Source organism: Misgurnus anguillicaudatus, chromosome 21 (genome assembly GCF_027580225.2).
Source record: "Misgurnus anguillicaudatus chromosome 21, ASM2758022v2, whole genome shotgun sequence".
Lineage (NCBI taxonomy): Eukaryota > Metazoa > Chordata > Actinopteri > Cypriniformes > Cobitidae > Misgurnus > Misgurnus anguillicaudatus.
The window spans coordinates 28,539,054-28,561,298 of record NC_073357.2 but is presented as its reverse complement, the minus strand read 5'-3'; the positions used below and the strand labels follow the sequence as shown (position 1 = coordinate 28,561,298).

Here is a 22,245-nt window from a genome sequence, read left to right as displayed (position 1 = left end):
AATGTACATCATTTGCATACACGACTACTCCAGGCTTCACTCCTTAAAGGGACACTCCACTTTTTTTGAAAATGTGCTCATTTTCCAGCTCCCCCAGAATGAAACCTTTGATTTTTACCATTTTGGAATCCATTCAGCTGATCTCCGGGTCTAGCGGTACCACTTTTAGCATAGCTTGGCATAATCCATTGAATCTGATTAGACCATTAGCATCGTGCTAAAAAATAACAAAAGTGTTTCGATTATTTTACCTATTTAAAACTTGACTCTTCTGTAGTTACATCGTGTACTTACACTGATGGAAAATTAAAAGTTGTGATATGGCCAGGAATTATATTCTCATTCTGGCATAATAATGGCTGCAGCAGGCACAATGACACCACGCAGCGCCCGAAAATAGTCCCCTTGGTAACCCTGAATAGCAAGGGACTATTTTCGGGCAATGTGTAATATCATTGCGCCTCCTGCAGCCATGTTAAGGCAGCAAAGTCCTTGATTATTGCACCAGAATGAGAGTATAGTTCCTAGCCATCAGCTGAATGTTTAACTCTAGGGGAGCTGGAAAGTGAGCATATTTAAAAAGGGAAGTGGAGTGTTCCTTTAAAGTCTGGAGTATAGTCTGATGTACCCGCATCGTCGAACACCGTGTACGTGTACACAGATGTTTGATGGATGCGCATTGCAACAAAATGCAATGTAGCCCAGGAGATCCATACTAAATTCTACTGTAAGCACATGCACGACCTACGCTTACAATGTATGTGGGGTTTCGAAAATAAATCAGGCGGTGACCTTGCACTACGCATGCACTCTTCTGATGACGAAAATTGAACGTTTGGACTTAGTGTGTCATTTGGGGACAGGCCCTTAATGGGACTATAGGCCCTGTCCCAAATTGCACACTCGGGACTTATAGACTTCCTTAAAGTCCATACATTGATGACATCATGTCGTGCAGACCTTAGGGACCCTTGACCCAAAAGCATACAGAACAGAGTACTCTTATAGCCTGTCTTCAGTGTGGTGCAACAAAGTCAAACACACCTTTTAGTTAGAAGCAGACTTTAAGGAGCATTTCATGAAATTAAATGCAGTGAGAAGCCACACAAAGCACAATCAAGTAAATAAGTTACAATAAAACATTTTATGTTAAAAAGTTTCTTCTTCACATTTTTATGGAAGTTGTGGGACATCATATTTTAAGTAATTACAATTCAGTTGAATGGAAAAAAGCTTTCTCATTTTTCACTTTCTCTAAATGGTGATGCTGTTTTCAATGTGACTCGGACACAGGTAAAGGTACTGCAGTTCTAGTCCCTCACTCTGAGAGATCATCTGCTCCTCCAGATCTTTTAAATTCTTTCTGAATTCGTCAATCACCCTCAAAGCAGCAGGCTCGATCAAGTACTGTTCCACGTAATGGCCCATTGGGATCTGATGTATAGAAATAAAGTTATGTGGTGAACTAAAGGTGCAGAATTAATGTTTCATGGAAAATGGTTTTGGATTCACATACATCTGAAAGCAAAAAATCTAAACAAATTCATAATATTTGATATTTAAGTTAATATCTCACAATGTAGTCCACACGATCACAGTACGTTTACATTTGTTTATACAGAGTATTTTACATGAAAACAAGTGAGGTGAAAGGCACAGATGTAACAGCCAGGGCTGTTAACCTACCGCATCTGGCTGCGCCCGACCCAGATGCCACGTGATGGCCATCTGCAGACAGGACTGACTGATATCAGGAAGTGTGGCCATGATTAAGTCCATCGTAACAGCATCCTTATCAGTTGGAGGGGGGTGCCGCATGGTGCAGGGGGTGTTGGGTACCCACGCACACCAATCAAACTACAGATTAATCAAATTGATGTCATATGATGATCAGCAAAGTTTTTAAAAATAATCATAACTTTTAACAAAAAAAAGAAAGGTAAACAATAAATAAATAAGTATGCATATTACTGTTGAATATATATATATATATATGCATATGATATCTCTTCCAATAATACCAATATAGTATAATAGATATTCTAGATGCATCACCACAATCATTAAACAAGGATTTTTTGCTGTCATGAGCACACAAGAGGACATATCATCAAAGGTGATCAGATGTGTTAGTGTGATGTGTTAGTTACCTGTCCGTTATTGGTGGCTGCATGTTGTGCTGTGCTGGTGAATATCACAACACTTATCAGTGTGATCAGTTCTTCTTTTGTCTTAAGTTCACTGGCTAAACCTAATGCACCAGACAGGTCAAGGGTCAGTTTACATTTATAAGTACAACTAAATTGCTATTTTAAGCACATTAAATGGTACTTGTGGGCAGAAAAGTTTGGACACACTTACATACTATTATTAATGGAAATTACAGACCTTTTTGTTCTGCTATATAACCATGAAAATAAGTTATGAACCATATTATCTGTGCCTGATTATTAAGTTACTGATTGTACATATTTTAAAATATTACTAAAATATTAGAAAATGATAATTATTACTTATACAGACTTTATTAATTAAGATTATAGATACCAGATCCTATAGATGTTGGGTATAAAATAGGAGTGGGAGAGGCTTTATATTTGCACTGCAAAAATGACTTTCTTACTTAGTATTTTTGTCTTGTTTTCAGTACAAATATATAAAAACTCTTAAATCAAGATGCATCCTCCCGATGAGCAAAATCACCCAAGAAAATAAGTCTAGTTTTTAATTAAAAAATATCAAATTTAAGTGAATTTGTGCTTAAAACAAGCAAAAGAATCTAACAATGAGGTAAGAACATTTTCTTGAATTTAGTGTTAGTGTTTAGTAGAACAAAGTAAACTTATTTTAAGATTTTTTCTTATCCCATTGGCAGATTATTTTGCTTGTTTTAAGCACAAATTTACTTACATTTTAGAATTTGTCTAAAAAGTAGACATATTTTCTTAGGTTATTTTGCTCATCAAGACAATGCATCTTGATTTAAGAATTTTTAGATATTGTACTTAAAACAAGACAAAAATACCAAGTAAGAAGTGTGTAATAAACATAAAGGCAACTTTAGCCATTATGGATGTTGTCACTTTCATGTTAGACCACACGGGGGTGCTGTGTCTTCAGTCATTTATTCTCTATAACTTCAAAATAAAGGCATTGTTCACAAAAATGTTATTCAAAACCAGTCTGACTTTATGTGATACAAAACACAAGAGTGTTTAACTTAACAAAGTTACAGATTGTTGAAGCTGAAATGTAATACTGAGTGAAATTCTACCCAACATTTCTATTGTGTTGAAGAAAGAAAGAAAGTTGTATAGGTTTGTAACAATATGAGGGTGTTTCCTTCCTAGTGTATACCTGTGGACCTATAAATACACCTGTGTGTATTTATATCCCTCTGATGTTCATGGTGTTTTATCATGTAACCATGTGTGTACTGTATAATAATGTCAACAAAACATGGTTGAACATGGGTTAAAAAATATAGTCTTTACCCATTATTGTTACAGGGCATTAGTGAGTCCAACTATGTAAAAACACCAGCATAAGTTTTTAACTTACCAAAATGAGGCACATCCACAAAGCCCTCTGTAGCCACATCCTTAATCCAAGCTTGGAGTTCTGAGTCCTGGTCCACTTCACTATCACTCTTGTAGTACAAAGAAACTATACCTGAAACAAACCTGAATGAAAATAAAAAAAAATGGATATACTGCTGTAATCTGTGCACAATAACATATTACAATTTTCACAATCCATAAACGTGTCACATTTGTCTTTGTTATTAAAAATAAGGACAAAGATACAAATTTTCTGTCCAATCAAAAGGTCTCTAGAATCTGAAGGATCCCTACATTAATAAAGATAATGAAGTTGCATCTGAAATCATCTACTTCACATGTTTACTGCTTCCTATATGGTAAATGGCACACAGTACACTATACATAGGGACAGTGGCGTAGCAAGTGAGTCCCGGGCCCATATGCAAAAAAATGTACGGGCCCCCTTAAGCCAAAACCCCATCCCAACCTTGCCCGTTGGCACTGCTAACTGTGGCGTGCAGGTCTGTTAACAACATATACTTTTAATAAGGTAATCAAATATTTTTACTTTACTTATTTACTTTAAAAGGGTAGATTTAAATAAAGAAAAACAAAATGTTTTGTGTAGTTTTTGACTCGTGACTAAGTTCTCCGCCTTCTCTTTTCTCTTTGAGGCCCCACTTTTATGTTTATATTTGTCCATCCTTAATGTATATGTAGCCGCTATAGTAAACTCTCACACTGTGTTTTCTTTTTTTTTGGCGCGGCGATGCATCTTGTAAAAAAATGATGGGGCAGCCGCGGAGTGCAAAAAAAATAATAAACGCAAACAAGAAATGACGGAGAAATTAGACATTACGGAGAAATAAGAAATCACTACACATGATATGCATACAAAAATATATTTATTGCTGCCACAAATAAAAAAAAAATTTTTTATTAAAAGCTGGGGCGGGCCCCCTATTGCCCTGGGCCCATTTGCACGTGCATACCCTGCATGCCCAGACGCTACGCCACTGGATAGGGATTGATTCAAACAGTGAAAGTATGTTGGGGTGAATAAAGTCTGATCATGTCAGTGTTACACACACACTGTTCTCTGGTCTACAGACACAAGACAGTGAGTGGATTATACTGTATGTGCATAGTAGGCAGGAGATAATGCACACAATGTTTAGTGTGAGGAGGAGATCACTGTAAAAAAGTTTTGGTTTAATTTAAAAAAGTAAGTTACCTGGTTACCTTACAATTTTAAGGCAATTCAACTTAAATATTAGTTGGCACAACAATTTTTTAAGTTAACTAATATTTTTAAGTTGAACTAACTCAAAATTGTAAGGCAGCCAGTTTACCCACTCTTTAAGCTGCACAAACCTTTTTTATACAGTGTGGTAAAACAGACATTACAGAAAGTAGAAGAGAAATCTGACACTGCTGTCATGCAACAACATAAATTACACATCACTGTTATCACTGCTTTTTACTTTTCAAGCAACAGTTTAATAATCTATTAGGGACTTATGCCTGTCACCAGGTTTTAAATGCAGCTTTGTTGTGATGCTATTGGTTATTTTAGAAAGAGGGAGGAGATACTCGATATGTTCTGTAATGACTCCCTTTTTTCAGTTGAAATTACATCAACACATTTAATAAAGCTGCATTCAATGGGACTTTAAAGGTACAAAATTTCTTTAGTCAAGTAAGTAATTTTCTATTTGTTGTTTTGTTGATTAATTAACTTAAAAAAAGTATAAACTATTAAACAGACAGCAGTAGGTTTATTAGGCTACTGTCACTTTAAGACCTAATGATCCCATACTGATTGGCATCCACTGTTTACGTGAACCTTGTGAGTTTTTAGCGCAAAAGAGAACTGATTACTGCGTTAACTGTTAACTTCCATTTTTCAGGTCCTCAGCTCAACATATGAACGAACGACTGAAGCGGCTTAAAGGATAATTCCGGTATTTAACACTTTGAGTCTCATTTCTGGTTTGTTTTGGATGAACTACAGTGATGGACACATACATTTTGACAATGGGTCGTGTCTTGAGTTTTTGACTCGTTTAGAAGCGTCTCTTGACTGCTTCAGAATGGAAGTCAATGGCCATGCACAAACATGTCATTAAAACAACACTTAACGTTCTTTTTCAAAACTGTGCTACTCACCGAGTGGTTCGTGGTGTTCGTTGATGATGATTAAAAACAAGTTGTGTAGCGAAATACAGTTTCTGTCGTGTTTTATTTGGCATTTTGTAAAATTCCATTGACTTCTCTTGGAAGACTGTTTGCTCGCTGATATATCACTCCGCCGCCGGGAAACAGAAAAGGGCCTGTTTGTTTACATGAGGTTGTAGTTTTTTCGCTCGGTTTCTCTCAGAATAATTTTTTCCCATATTTGTAGGGCTGGACCAGAATATTCGAATATTAGTTCCGTGGGTTGACATTCGATTTTCAGTTTTGAGATTCGAATATATATATAAATATTTTACAGCGTTAATGCAGAGCTTTTGCCAAGCAGGAAGTGCGCTTCACGCTCCCGCTCTATAGGTGGCGCAGACAGACCAACATCCATAGCCAACAGCCACCAAACAGCACCAGTGTGGAAGAGATCGCCTTGAACGTAAAGCGCGCTTCCTGCTTTGGCATTTACGCTAATAGTGTTGTAAATAACGTTCAGTTTCTTGCAAAAACTGATTGATTTGCTTCACAAGACGTCAATAATGTCACACGGAGTTATGGGGGATTACTGTTGTATTGGATATATATGCTATAGCTCTTAAAGTGTGCGGATCTGTTGACTTGCATGACGGAGCACCGGGGTTTCTGCAAAATATCATCTTTATTGTTCTGCTGATGAAAAAAACATATTGGATGTTGTAAGTGTTAAAAATAAACTTGATTTTGAAAGTATGCTACCGTTTTATTACAGTTTGTTGGACTACGTTCATTCATGCTTCAGACTCAAATATAGAGCGGAAGTATATACGCGGTTGTGAGGTATCTGAAAAAATAGTTCCACTATAGCAAATAACACGGATTGAAATCATATATTGCGCCAATATATTTGTTTTTAATCATCAACGAACACCACGAACCACTCGGTGAGTAGTACAGTTTTGAAAAAGAACGTTAAGTGTTGTTTTAATGACATGTTTGTGCATGGCCATTGACTTCCATTCTGAAGCAGCCAAGAGATGCTTCTAAATGAGTCGAAAAGTCAAGACTCGACCCATTGTCAAAATTTCTGTGTCCATCACTGTAGTTCATCCAAAACAAACCAGAAATGAGACTCAAAGTGTTAAATACCGGAATTATCCTTTAAAGGGGGCATATCATGAAAATCTGACCTTTTCCATCTTTAAGTGTTATAACTGGGTCCCCAGTGCTTCTATCAACCCCAAAAAAAATGTAAAACAGAACGACCCAGTAACTTAATTTTGGTAAACCATTCTCTGCAAGCATGTGAAAAAATAGGTCACTGAAATATGGCTCCCCTTGTGATGTCAGAAGGGGTAAATGCTGCCCCTTAATCCAACCATGACACTGCATTTAGTGCAGAGATCAGCTCATTTGCATTTAAAGGCACACAAACAAACCCTCCACGTATGCTCACACCTTCAAAGTGGCAATTTTAACATGTCATAACAAATGATCTATATGGTATTTTGATCTAGAACTTCACATACGTACTCTGTGGACACCAAAGATTTATTTTACATCTTTAAAAAGTTTTGTGAGATGTCCCCTTTAAGAGTTGGCTTAAGTCGTGGGATTGAAAATCATGCAAAAATGTAATTTTCTGTCGTGACATGACAAACTACGTTTAAATCGTTGATCCAGTACTTTGATATCATATACCGATTGGTCTGCTTGATGCTGCATTAAAAGGCCAAATATGTCATTTTAACTGATAAAGGTTGCAAAACAACAGCACTGATGATGTTGTGAAGGAGCAATGAGCGATAGGCGTAGTAGTAGGCAGTGATTAGAAATTTGAAGGTTTAACCTGAAGGTCACAGGTTTCATTTCTCAATGCTGGCAGGATATGACTGTAGTAGTTGTAGTTTAGCTGGTTTAAAGTGAAAGTAGCTGATTTAATCTGGTCCTCATAATAGCCTTTCAATTGTAAGTCGCTTTGAATAAAAGTGCTAAATTAATGAATGTAAATGTAATGCACACTAAATATAAAATCCTGACCAAGATCTGTGAGTAAGCTATCGCAGTCATGAAACGTAATGTGTTTGTCGTGCCATGACGTGAACATTTTTGACTTCCAATTCTGTGTCAAGACTCAGGATGACTTTTGAGCCACTTCATTTGTTTTTTACCATACTTCAGATATTACGCACAGATCTTCCCCATAATCAGTCATCTTTTCAAAGATGCCAAAAGCATGAAGTAGGAACGTGCATTTATCAAGATTATATCATCAAAAACATCTGCGTTATCAGATTTGATGACTCTGCTGCGATAATTTGTTCACATGTGAAGCTGGAAATGGAAGTCAATACAGAAACCCGATAAACCATAATACCTGCTATGTGTGCGCATATATGTGTGAAAAGCAGTGTGCAAGACTTTAAAACGCATGCAAATAATAAACTTGTGATGACGAATAACCACAATGACTACGATATACAGTGTTGAACACGTCACTATTTAACATTATTACACATAACTTCATTTATTGACATTTATGGTTTGAGTTCTTTGCATGTGTGGATTGTGTGGGTGTTACCAACATCTGGTGGAAAAATAGCACCTTATATACAGGCGCAGCCATAGAATGTAGCAAGATTTTAACATTTTCTCTATAATCATCCACAATCTAATATTACCATATTGCACAATGCACACCCCATTGCACACTGCTTCAATCATGTGTGCATGTGATATCTAGAAAATCGTACAGCTACATTTAGAAGGAGGAACATCAAAATTGGAGCAACTTGTTTGTGTACATTACTTGTGAATTACGTCCCACAGCATCATGGAATGATCCCTGTAGAAATAGTCTTTCACTTTAGTCACCCCTCTGTCCAAGAAGTCAAATTTGGGCTGGAGAGAGCGATAGGTTAGTACTTTATACTCCCTCTGTGCCAGCATCAAGACTCCATCTCCTCCTGTTGATACCACCTAAAAACACAATTTACAACAGATGAGGAGTTAAGTATGTAGCAAAATACACTGAATGTTCTGAATCTATCTGTATGAGTAAGCATGCTGTGTTGCTTGGTGCTGCTTGATTTATATTAGTGAGAATATTATAGCTAAGAATATCAAAAAACCACCAAAATGGCAGTGTGTGCATGTACAGTAGTGTGTGCATGTAGAGGGGTGAGAAGGGCGTGATATTGGGTGAAACGGATATATAAATATATCAAATGAAAGCTTTTGTTCTTTCTGCTTCCAAAGGATCACAAGTGAATTCTCAATCAATTTGGAATGATAAAAGATTGAAATTTGTACACAAAGTAGAATCAAAACATGTTTTTTATCTGGCCCTCCTGTAAAGTTGGTGAAATGTCACTTACGCCCCTCTGGTTCTCACCCCTCGATGTGTTATTTATGTGTGATTCATTATTTGAAGCTCACCCTTTTGAAGATGCCATCTGGTGAGATGAGCTGGGTTCTGCCACGACAATTAATCTCAAGCGTGTACCTCAGGTGTGGAGTCAGGAGCTGAATCAAGAGACACAGTTAGAGAATGAAGAAAAAGTGAAGGCCTGGTTTTCTTTTAATAGTCACTGTCACGCATGCAATTGCTCAAACTCGATTGCTTTTCTTTATAATCTAAAAATAGTGCAGAATATTAAGCTCTTTGTCATGTTATGCTATTACTAGACTCAGTGACAGCCGATTACTTATTTTTTACCAGCGTACAAATCCAAAGGTGCGGTGTGTCATGTGTGCGGCTCATCATGTCAAAAAATGTGTTTGTGTGTCTTGTCATGGCAAAAATGTGTTTGCCGTGTCATGTGTATGGCTCATCATGTCAAAAAATTGTGTTTGCTGTGTTGTGTGTGGCTTGTCATGTCAAAATATGTGTTCAGCCGGCGCATCATGTGAACCTATATGCATCAAGTGTCATTTCAAAATATAGGCCTGCTGCTTACGCTTCGAAGGGGTTTATGATAAAAGATACGCATGTGTAATCAGAGTGTTAAGTTAGTGTCTTTCGAGTATTTTAGGACGCGAGTATCTCTTTTATCATAAACCCTTTAGACGCGTATGTAATAGGCATGTATTTTGACATGGCACATGATGCACATAGGTTCACATGGTGCACGGAACACATATTTTGACATGACGAGCCACAAACATGACACCCAGAACACATATTTTGACATGACGAGCCACACACGACACGGCGAACACATATTTTGAACACATATTTTGACATGACGAGCCAAACATGACATGTCAAACACATATTTTGACATGACGAGCCACACATGACACGGCAAACACATATTTAGACATGACGAGCCACACGACACTTCAAACACATATTTTGACATGACGAGCCACACACCATATTTTGACATGATGAGCCACACACATGACACGGCAAACACATATTTTGACATGATGAGCCACACACATGACACGTCGAACACATATTTTGACATGATGAGCCACACACGACACACCGAACACATTTTTTGACATGCCGAGCCACACACATGACACGCCGAACACATATTTTGACATGACGAGCCACACATGACACACCAAACACATATTTTGACATGCCGAGCCAAACACATGACACGGCAAACACATATTTTGCCATGACGAGCCACACGACACGTCAAACACATATTTTGACATGACGAGCCACACACGACACAACGAACACATATTTTTGACATGACGAGCCACACATGACACAACAAACACATCTTTTTGACATGACGAGCCAAACACATGACACAGCAAACACATATTTTGACATGACGAGCAACACACATGCCGAACACATATTTTGACATAACGAGCCACACAACACGTCAAACACATATTTTGACATGACGAGCCACACATGACACACCAAACACATATTTTGACATGCCGAGCCAAACACATGACACAACAAACACATATTTTGACACGCGGAGCCACACATGACACAACGAACACATATTTTGATATGACGAGCAACACACTACATGCCGAACACATATTTTGACATGACGAGCCACACACGACACACCAAACACATATTTTGACATGCCGAGCCAAACACATGACACAGCAAACACATATTTTGACATGACGAGCCACACACGACACACCACACACATATTTTGACATGCCGAGCCAAACACATGACACAGCAAACACATATTTTGACATGACGAGCCACACACGACACACCAAACACATATTTTGACATGCCGAGCCAAGCACATGACACAGCAAACACATATTTTGACATGACGAGCCACACACATGACACGCCGAACACATATTTTGACACGAGGAGCCACACATGACACAACAAACACATATTTGGATATGACGAGCAACACACTACATGCCGAACACATATTTTGACATGATGAGCCACACACGACACACCAAACACATTTTTTGACATGCCGAGCCAAACACATGACACAGCAAACACATATTTTGACATGACGAGCCACACACATGACACGCCGAACACATATTTTGACACGAGGAGCCACACATGACACAACAAACACATATTTGGATATGACGAGCAACACACTACATGCCGAACACATATTTTGACATGATGAGCCACACACGACACACCAAACACATTTTTTGACATGCCGAGCCAAACACATGACACAGCAAACACATATTTTGACATGACGAGCCACACACATGACACGCCGAACACATATTTTGACATGATGAGCCACACACATGACACGGCAAACACATATTTTGACATGATGAGCCACACACGACACGCCGAACACATATTTTGACATGATGAGCCACACACATGACACGGCAAACACATATTTTGACACGAGGAGCCACACACGACACACCAAACACATTTTTTGACATGCCGAGCCAAACACATGACACAGCAAACACATATTTTGACATGACGAGCCACACACATGACACGCTGAACACATATTTTGACATGATGAGCCACACACATGACACGCCGAACACATATTTTGACATGATGAGCCACACACGACACGTCGAACACATATTTTGGCATGATGAGCCACACACGACACGTCGAACACATATTTTGATATGACGAGCCACACATAACACGGCAAACACATATTTTGAATTCCTGTCCCTTAGAAGAAAAAGTCACCGGCCGCCACAGTCTAGGCTACTTAATATTTTCTTTTTAGGTTGATTTAGCGCCCTAAATAAAGCACAAGTCAACATCTTAATAAATTGTATGAGATTAAAATGACGCATTAAAACATGCAAATGTCTCATTCATAAAGAGCACATTCTGGGGACATCCTCTGACCTTATATATAGGGTGAACAGCGGGTAGCTGTCGCATTGTGGCCACACAGATCACTTCAACCACCAAGTGTGTGCGCAGCAAATGTGATAACAGCTGAAAGACCTGGAACTCTGCGTGACGAACCCACATCTTAGCCAATAACCAGGCCAGAGGTGGGTCGCTCGGTAAGAATATGGGTGTGTCCTTATCAGGTGTCTGATCGAGCTGAAAGAGATTGAAAAGAACAATCAGATATGTTTTGGGGCTTTCACACTAGCGCTTTTCCATTATTTAGCTGTTTTAAACTGTAGTTACCAAATGTGAACATTTGTAAACCTGCTGAATTGTGTAATTTTGGAATCTATGCTGTTAACAGCCGAACTTCTGGGAAAAGCACTCCTGTATGCTTAAATCTCCCAACATTATTTTGACGTGTAGGAGAAAATATTGTTCTTGGGGAACCACCCTGATCTCTGGTTCCTTTAACTGGGTTCCTATAACTAACCAGTGAAAAATTCGCTTTTGTCAGTCAGTTCCTGAAGGCCTATCACCAATGCGCAGTGTTACTTTTTGCACTGATGTGTTTTAATAAGACATTAAAGTGCAGCGCTAAGTGAACCAAAAACAATATGGGTGTTCCTGTAGCTCAACTGGTGGGGCATTGCATTATCAGTGCAAAGGTCATAGGTTTGATCCCCAGGAAACACACATAGTCTACTGATAAAATGTAATGCACTGTAAGTTTCTTTGGATTCAGTTTTTATGGGAAGGTGGAGTAATGTAAAATTTGTATAAAATTGATAACAAATAATTGATCAAAACATTCCTGTACAAACTAGTCACATAAAACAAATCAAAAGAGTTTACCTGTATGGCAATGGGAATGAGGCCTTTGTCAGGATGTTCATAGAGTAAGCAAAGTGGAGCAGCTATGTGTTGCTGTTTGTCTCTGATTACATTGGCAGGAATCCCATCCATAATAAGATAATCAACCAGGAATATGTTTCCTTTCTTTAAGAGGAAAAGAAAAACAGCATTCATAGACTGACTGTGTAAATATTTATAGTATATGCGCTGCAGACTTGAGTAAATGTAATAGAGACAGTCATAACACTAAATTACAATTAACTGTTTTGCATAACTCCACTGTAACAAACAAATAAGTTATTTTCATTTCCCAACCAACCACAACATTCAACACAAACAGGAGACACATTCATATTTCAAAAATTGTCAAGCTGTCCTTTTATAGTTCACCCAAAAATGAAAATTCTGTCATACTTTTCTCACTATCATGTTGTTACAAACCTGTATAAATTTCTTTGTTTTGATAAACACGAAGGAAGATATTTTGAGGAATTTTTGTAACCAAACCAATCAGAGGCCTATTGACTTCCATAGTAGGAAAAAATAATACTGTGGAAGTCAATAGGGCCCCTAATTGGTTAGGTTACAAACATTCCTCAGAATATCTTCCTTTGTGTTCATCAAAACAAAGAAATTTATACAGGTTTGTAACAACATGATAGTGAGAAAAGTATGACAGAATTTTCATTTTTGGGTGAACTATCTCTTTAATGATGATTGGAGTCCATTAATGGTGCAGTTCATTGGAACTGTATTTGTTTAGTTATGAAAGAAACTGCAGTCATCCCTACTTATTAATGAGGCACACTAAACTCTTACCTTAAGTTCTGCCTCTAAGGTGGTTGTATGTATGAGCGAGGACTGTACCATGTCTCCAGAGACAGGAAGGTTAGGGGGCAGGCTCTCTATCCTCTTAATCATTCGGGGGTTTGAGCCATTGAGGAACTGGTAACCAAAGAACCAGTCTTCTCTCCAGTGCTTCATAGTGTATTCTAACAAAACAAATGATCACAAACTCATATTATTTAGCTCTGTCACTAAATGCTGTTCTGTCTGTTTGCACTGAATGCCATTAAATCTTGTCTCTAAATGTTGCCATTAAAGGGAACATTTCACAATACTTTTTTTTAAAGGTATAGCGGAAGATTTTCCCGAATTTAGAAAAGAATCGTCCTCTCCACTTTTAAAAAAATGCAATTGCGCAACACTCTACCTGCTCCCGAGAGGGAACACCTATTAAACGTGTGCACGAGAGAGCATGCACGAGCCTAGTTCTTTTCATGCACGCTCTGTTTACAAGTTGCTGTCGGCACGGCTCATACATTGGGATGTTTACCGTGTCGCAAATCATAGCTTACATCAACTATGATTAGCAGTGATTTTACATGAATTTCTCCAAATAGCATGCCAAACTTTACCTGTCCAGTAAAAACTTTGCGACTGAGGCATCAGTATTCTCCCAAAAACACTATGGTTTTGTTTCTTTCTTCAGAGGCCTTTCACTTCTTGTCATACAATTCGTAGACACTTTTTCTCTTGCGACCCTCAGACATTTTGAAAAAACACGGCGAGAATGCGAGCTTCAATGAATTGCTGAAACTGTAGCTCACCACACATATACACCTGAAAGTGCGCATGTGCAGAAAGCGAACCCTGAAAAAGAAAATCCTCCGCTATACCTTTAAGATTTAAAAATTGGCGTCCCCAGAGTGTTTATGTGTAGTTCTAGCTCAAAAAACCAGATAATTTATTATTATAACATGTTAAAATTGCCACTTTGTAAGTGTGAGCAAAAAATGTGCCGTTTTGGAGTGTGCAAATGAGCTGATCTCTGCACTAAATAGCGGTGCCGTGTTTGGATAATGTAGATTAAGGGGCGGTATTATCCCCTTCTGACATAACAAGGGGAGCCAGATTTGTATGACCTATTTTTTCACATGCTTGCAGAGATTGGTTTACAAAAAAAGATACTGGGTTGATCTTTTACACATTTTCTTAGTTGATACAAGCTCTGGGGACCCAATTATAGCACTTAAATAGGAAAAAGGTCAGATTTTCATGATATGTCTCCTTAAAAGTTTTCCTTGGAAACTACTTTTTTCTAAGTTTTCAAAGTTCAGAAGATGAACCTATATTTGACCTTATAAAAAAAGTTATAATGAAAAAAATGTGTTAATATCTAAAACTTTTAATCAGATACTTTATCTTTCAAATTATTTAAAGCACCCATAAAAGCCGAGATGGCGTTTTTTATATCCATGATCAGTTTAAATGACAGGGCAGCTATGTTATATTTCCTGGTCCTCAAGCTTATTTAAATAACAACATTTAATATAAAAGTAAAATTTGCCAGATAGCCAGATAGTTTTATATAAAGGACAATAATTTTGAATCTGAACATCACAGTTATTGCTGTACACTGTAAAAAAATTCCATAGAAATTGCAGCTGGGTTGCCGGTAATTTACCGTAGATTTAAATTTATGTTTTTAACTGGCAACATTTTGTTCAAAGTTAAATGAACATTAAACATTTACAAGTCTTTGTGTTTATAGAGTAAAACTAAAAAAACAGCATCAAGCAAAACATTCTGGGAAAAAAATCTGAAGCAAAAAACAGAAAAACAGAAAAACCAGATTTGACTTCTGGTTCCCAGAATGCTTTGCATGAGGCTCTTATTGTATAGTTTTATTCTGTAAAGATAAAGACTTGTTAATATTTAAAATTTATTTAACTTTGAACAAATTCTTGCCAGTAAATAACATAAATTTAAATCTAAGGTAAATTACCGGCAACTCAGCTGCAATAACATTGTAATTTCTACTGATTTTTTTTTACAGTGTAGAGTCAGATTGAAGCATACAGTAACACTGGTTTCACAAAGAGTCTTTTACATGCAGCTGAGAGATTACTTCCTTGTAGACTAACACAGTCTGGAAAAGAGTTTACAGGAAGTTAAGCAATTTCCTGATATTCCTGGTAGCAGTTAGTTAGTTAGTTAATATATAGATATTGGGGAAAAGTAACAAATGATTATACCTGCTACAGGGCTTTTTAGCTTCCAGAAGATTCTTTTGAAGTCATCCAGATCATTCCAGGATTTTCCAAACATGATTGCCAATTTTTTCAGAGAGAGCTCTAAAAGCCTAAAAAGTGAGAAAGAAGGCTTTTTGGTTAAAGCCATTTATGAATGATGGATACAAATCAAAGTTCGACAATAGACTGATAGACAGGAGACACATTTTTATTAAATGTGTCATTTAAATAATTCAATTTGAATTTGAAATAATGTTAGAGCTATTTCAGCCTGTTGTAAAACTGTCTTAATTTATACTGTATACACTATAAAAATATCTGGGTTATTTTTGACACATAATGGGTAAATATTGGACAGATAACACAGCTGGGCTAAAATTGACCCAAGGGTTGATTTAACCCAACTGTTGGGTTATTGTAATCCATGGTTGCATACATTTTATTGTTCATAGTGAAGCTATAATGTGTAAAGGAGGATGTTGGTGACAATCTAGGTGTTTTTAACAGGGCAGCAGGGAAGGCTAAAACCTGTTTTACTTAAAACTTAAAATAGTATTTACGCATATTGTAAGGATCCCACAAAGTCACTGCGCTTCTCGTTGTCGAAGCGAACGTCCTGGGGCAGGTCTGCCTCTGTCTTGCTATCAATGCATTTGGGAATCCCGGGGGCCCATGCAACCCATCTGAAAGGAGAGACAGAGTTTGTCATGGACTGGTGAAAAATGCATTCTTTACATAGATAGGAATGCAGTGATAAGTGTTCGCTACCTAAATATCTTCTTCCTCTCCTCAAGCTCAGCCTTTCTGTGCGCTATCTCTTCTGGCAAGGTGTCGTCGCTCAACTTTTTGGCTGTGACAGGGAATAAAACAGATTTGAGGTTAGAATCACATCCTCTTTCAAGTCAATTTTGACGTTAGGCGTAACTGACCTGTGCCTTCTCTAAGCTCCACCATCACTTTATCTCCCACTAGCCATCGGTAACAAGGGAAAGTATAACTGCGTCTCTCCCCAGGTACGCTGACTTTCACGTAACGGCAGAACCAATTGTCCTCTACCCAGTACTTCTGTTTCTCCAGTCGCACCAATATCAGACGGCCCAAATGAGTGCTGCTTCGAACCGTGTAGTCATCCACCTTTACAGAGGGAACAGATGAAAAGAATGAGATAAGTGGTCAGCAAAATAACTTAGTTGGCTGTGCGCATGCTTTAACACGTTGCAGCATGGAGCTCTGTGTTCAACCTTAAGGTTATTACACTCCCCCCCAAAAAATGACAAACTGGTTGTTGTGCATTTACATACACAACATTGTAATACACTTTAAAAATTGTGTATAATTTGATAAAGAGAAACACATTAATTTTATTGAAGTGAAAAAGCCTTTAAAAGTATTGTAAGAAATTGCAGTCCGCCTCCACTCCCTGAAAGAATAAGAAGTGACTCCTATTTCATTATTTGGAAGCGGCAGAAAGACTTCGGCGACCAACATAGATCAGATGGATATATACAGTACTCTGCAAAAGTCTTAGGCCACCACCATTAGATTTGTTGTTTTTGCAATGTTATAGTGATCATATATAATTATTTCTCAGTCACTTTATTAGAATACAACCAGAAAATGCATACAGGAAATGTGTATATAGTATTAAAAACTGTATAAAAGTATAAGCTGAAGTGTCAAGTATTTAGGGTAAACTCCCCTACCACTTGAGCAATAGCAGGAAACTGCAGGATCTCTTAAACCTAAATAAAATTAAATCCTAATTTTTTTACTTTAATCAAATGACTTCAGGACTTCAGTCTCCTCAAAAAAGCTCAAGATGTGTTTAGTGCCAAGAGAGGTCACACTAAATACTGACTTATGCTTGAAGAAGATGACTGAAAATTGTTTTTAATTTTGTGTACATATTTCCTGTATTTTCTGTTTGTATCTTAATAAAAAAGTGAAAAATAAATATAGATGGACATTAAAGGCGACATTCCATGAAAATATGACTTTTTCCATGTTTAAGTGCTATGATTGGGTCCCCAGTGCTTCTATCAACCTAGAAAATGTGAAAAAGATCAACCCAGTAACTTAGTTTGTTAAACCATTCTCTGCAAGCATGTGAAAAAATAGGTCATTGAAATTTGGCTCCCTTTGTGATGTCAGAAGGGGATTATAACGCCCCTTAATCTGCACTATCCAACCACAGCACTACTATTTAATGCAGAGATAAACTCGTTTGCATTTTAAAGGACACACCCAATAACTGCACATTTTTGCTCACACCTACAAAGTGGCAATTTTAACATGCTAAAATAAATTATCTATGTTGAGCTAAAACTTTTTTTGGGGACACAAAAGACTTCAAAAGAAAATCTTGTGAAATGTCCCCTCTAAAACAACAAAGCTGGTGGTGGTGGCCTAAGACTTTTGCACAGTACTGTATGTGATAACAAAAGGCATCTGTTTAAACATCATATTTGGTTAAGCGCACCTTTGGTGATGGCTATGGCATGGGAATGAAGAGTGGTCACTTCCATTGTTATTTTTGGTTTACATTTCAAAGGGATACCACATTAGTATTAGGGGTGGGAAAACAGGTTTGAAACTGTATAAGACCGATTTTGTTCAGGGTTCACTCCAGCTCCGATGAATCCTAAGTGCTTTGTTACTATTGAGATCTTCAAAGTCCTCATCACTATTTATAGGCTTCCCACGTTTACATTCATTCAAGGCAACTTATAGGTAATAATTAGCAAGCTTAAAGGGGACATATCATGAAAATCTGCATGTTTAAGTGCTATAATTGGGTCCCCAGTGCTTCTATCAACCTAAAAAATGTGATAAAGATCAACCCAGTAGCTTAGTTTTTGTAAACCATTCCCTGCAAGCATGTGAAAAAATAGCTCATTGAAATGTGGCTCTCATTGTCAAAAGGGGATCTTATTATGATAATACAACCCCTTTAACCACGGCACTGCCATTGAGACAGAGAGAGCACAATTGAGTTTCAATTTCAACAAACCACTATCATGCCGATCAGTGTTTGCACTTCATTAGCTCATTTGCATTTAAAAGGACACACCCAAAAACGGCACCTTTTTGCTCACACCTACAAAGGGGCAATTTTAACATGCTATAATAAATTAACTATATGGTATTTTGAGCTAGAACTTCACATACGTACTCTGGGGACACCAAAGATTTATTTGACATCTTTAAAAAAGTCTTGTCCCCTTTAACATCCATCAACACTATGTTATGAATAGTATTAAAGTCAGGGGAGGACTGGGTAGCTTACCAAAGAGGAGAGATACGTTTTTTTAGTTTCTTTTTCAATTGTGAGTTTTTCAAAACCTCGCAGTTTTACTCACCGCTCCTCTGCAAAGATCGAGGCCTGGATTGTCCAGCACGGTTCTCTCACTCTCTCCTTTCTCTCCAACCAGCGTCACGTACACATAGTTGTTAGTTCCTGAATATTCAGACGTCCCTGTGGCCACTGTCACCGTGTACTCCATCTGCACAAACACACAATGATGTTGAATAAACTCTAGGACATTTTCAGCTATAAAACTACATAAACAACCAAAAGCCGTTGCAGAATATATAAGTGTATTTCTGTGGTTTTCCCAAGCATGCTGGGGAATACAAACACAGCGATATTGCGCAAGTATACTCTCGTCTGGGCTGTACTACCCTGTGAAAGTGGTTTAACAATAACATTTAAATACATTACCAGGAATTTGAACGTAAGCATGAAACTGAGAAAAACAAGAGCAGGTATACAGTTACAAGTAAGATTTGCCTCTGGTAATGTATACACTGTTTAAATACCGGTAGGTTATAAAGAAGGGATTCACCTTTGTGTATGAGGTATTTACAATTTTTTGTAAATAGTTGGCTTTCCAAACACTCTTTAAAGGGGACATATTATAAAAATGTGACTTTTTTCACATTTAAGTGCTATAATTGGGTCCCCAAGTGCTTCTATCAATTTAGAAAATGTGAAAAAGAAAAACACAGTAACTTTGTTTTGGTAAGCCATTCTCTGCAAGCATGTGAAAAAATAGGTTATTGAAATTTCGCCTGTTTTGAAAGGTAGGTAGCAAGGCTAGCCGAAAGGACAAGTTCGGTATTTTACAATTAAAGCCCTGTTTTCAGATTGTTTGTGATGAAATGGAACGGTTTTGGCTGAAATTTGGACATATGATGCTGGCCCGAGAATTTTTGGGTGTTTGTTGTATCACCTCCCACCTCTACAATGGGTGAACAGGTGCACTGGAACAATCCCTCCCAAAATGCACGAAACCTCCATCCACAAAGACGTGAAACTCACCGAGTGGTCAGGGGTGTTCACTGATATGCTCACACAAAAATCGCTGCAAAAGACGCATTCCAACAGGTTTTATCGTAGTTTTTGTCCAACTGCCTTGACTTGTCTTAGATGTGCTGTGAGGTACGGTATTACTCCGCGCCGGGAACGTTGTTTGTATTCTTGCAATTGGCAAAGGTGGATTATCGCCACCAACTGGGCTGGAGTGTCTATTATTCAAGCGCTCAACGGAAGAATGTACGGGTGTGAGGCGTTTGGAAAAATAGGTCCAAAAGTTTACAACGAACGGTAAAACACCTGTTGGAAAGCGTCTCTTGCAGCGATTTTTGTGTGAGCATATCAGTGAACACCCCGACCACTCGGTTAGTTTCACATCTTTGTAAACAAAAGTTTAATGCATTTACGGAAGGATTGTTCCAGTGCACCTATGCACCCCATATGTCCAAATTTCAGTCAAAACAGTTCTATTTCATCATAAAAAATCTTAAAACAGGAATTTAAGTGTAAAATACTAAACTTGTTCTTTAATCTCCACTATCCATTTAGTCCAGAGAGAGAGAGAGAGAGAGAGAGAGAGAGAGAGAGAGAGAGAGAGAGAGAGAGCGAGAGAGAGAAATAATTGAGTTTCAATTGCAACAAACCACCATCATTGCGATCAGTGTTTTCATTTTATCAGCTCATTTGCATTTTAAAGGACACACCCAAAAACGCCACATTTTTGCTCAGGCATACAAAGTGGCAATTTTAACATGCTATATTAAATTATCTATTGAGTATTTTGAGCTAAAACATCACATACGCACTTTGGGGACACCGAATACTTTTTTTTACATCTTTAAAAAAATCATAATATGACCCCTTTAAAAATTAGTTTTTTTTTCAACTTATTTTTATGAGTTACAGCAACTCGCCACTGGACAGAAATTAAAAAAAAGTATGTTGAAATGACTTGTCAAGCCAGTTTAATAGTAGCCTACTTAAGATTTATAACAACAAACTATTTTCACAGTGTGGGTCCATATTCACGGTTTGCTTACTTTAATAGTATCAACTATTGCTGCTGTTGTTATTTCTGCCATTATTTTCCATAAAGGTTTAGGGGTGTGTGTAAGTTGTAAAATCCAGTAAAAGATGAAAAAAATCTGTTGAGTAATATGAGTCACCAAGCCAAATCAACATACTTGTATTATCAGTGCTACAGTACAATTTAGACCAAGCCTTCTAGTGGGTCCAACTATTGTGCTTGAAAAGAAACTCCACATTACATTGTAGGCTACTCAGTAAACTGAAAAAAAATGTAAAGGGTATTAAAAGGTTTGTTTTCTCACAAATAAACTCTTAGAATATAAAACTAATACATTTGGAGCAATTGCTTTCACATAAAGGTCAATTTGGACAAACAAATCTGAAGAAAGTGTATAAATACCTCTTCTACGCAGGATGGTTGCTCTTTCCACTCGGGTTTACAAATAGTTCTTCTCTTTTCTCTAAGTCAGTTCACCACTATAGTTTTTCTTAACTTTGACAGTTTCCTTTTTTTAGTGACACCCTTCTGCACAGCCCCTTTACACAGCAGACTGGCCTTTCACTGCACTGACTGCATCAGACAGATATTTGTCTCCTCGAGTCTCCTCCCTCATACCTGCTCCCCTCCCATCCCCCTCTCCCAACACTGTCTCAGAGTCTCTCGGTCACACTCATCTACGGACTGACATTTTTACACCCTCATTTGTTTATTCATACACATTTGCCCTCTAGTTCAAGGAAATGAATAGAAGAAACCACATGGCAGAATTTTTTTATCTGCGCAACCAAACTGAAACCTTTGAGAAACTTCCGCAGTAACATGAATCGTATGTGACACAAGTAACGTAACCACATTTCAACAGGCGTCCAACACAACCTATTCATCGGCCAGTGGAGAGGTCATTACTGTACAGTTAACTATATCTGGTTTATTTGTATAAGAGGCTGTTCTGTGCTGAACTTCAAGGAAAAGTCATTTTGAAA

The 22,245-nt window shown here is 37.7% G+C and overlaps 1 protein-coding gene across 4 annotated transcripts; it reads right to left on the bottom strand.

The window, feature by feature from the left end:
* Positions 1–1,045: 1,045 nt before the first annotated feature.
* alox12 (arachidonate 12-lipoxygenase) lies at positions 1,046–21,847 on the bottom strand. Of its 4 annotated transcripts, none has more exons than XM_055200848.2 (15): positions 21,662–21,847; positions 19,277–19,420; positions 16,847–17,051; positions 16,686–16,767; positions 16,478–16,600; positions 15,921–16,027; positions 13,702–13,874; positions 12,883–13,026; positions 12,037–12,240; positions 9,141–9,227; positions 8,512–8,681; positions 3,562–3,683; positions 2,151–2,251; positions 1,687–1,857; positions 1,046–1,434 (listed from the first exon to the last, which is right to left on the bottom strand). In XM_055200848.2, the coding sequence occupies exons 2-15, from the start codon at positions 19,418–19,420 to the stop codon at positions 1,255–1,257; spliced, it is 2,013 nt and encodes a 670-aa protein (XP_055056823.1). In that variant the 5' UTR covers positions 21,662–21,847; the 3' UTR covers positions 1,046–1,254. The 4 variants fall into 4 exon arrangements, with proteins under 4 accessions (XP_055056823.1, XP_073716093.1, XP_073716094.1 ...); XM_073859992.1 differs by lacking the exon at positions 21,662–21,847 and adding an exon at positions 19,708–19,719; XM_073859993.1 differs by lacking the exon at positions 21,662–21,847 and adding an exon at positions 19,695–19,711.
* Positions 21,848–22,245: the final 398 nt, after the last annotated feature.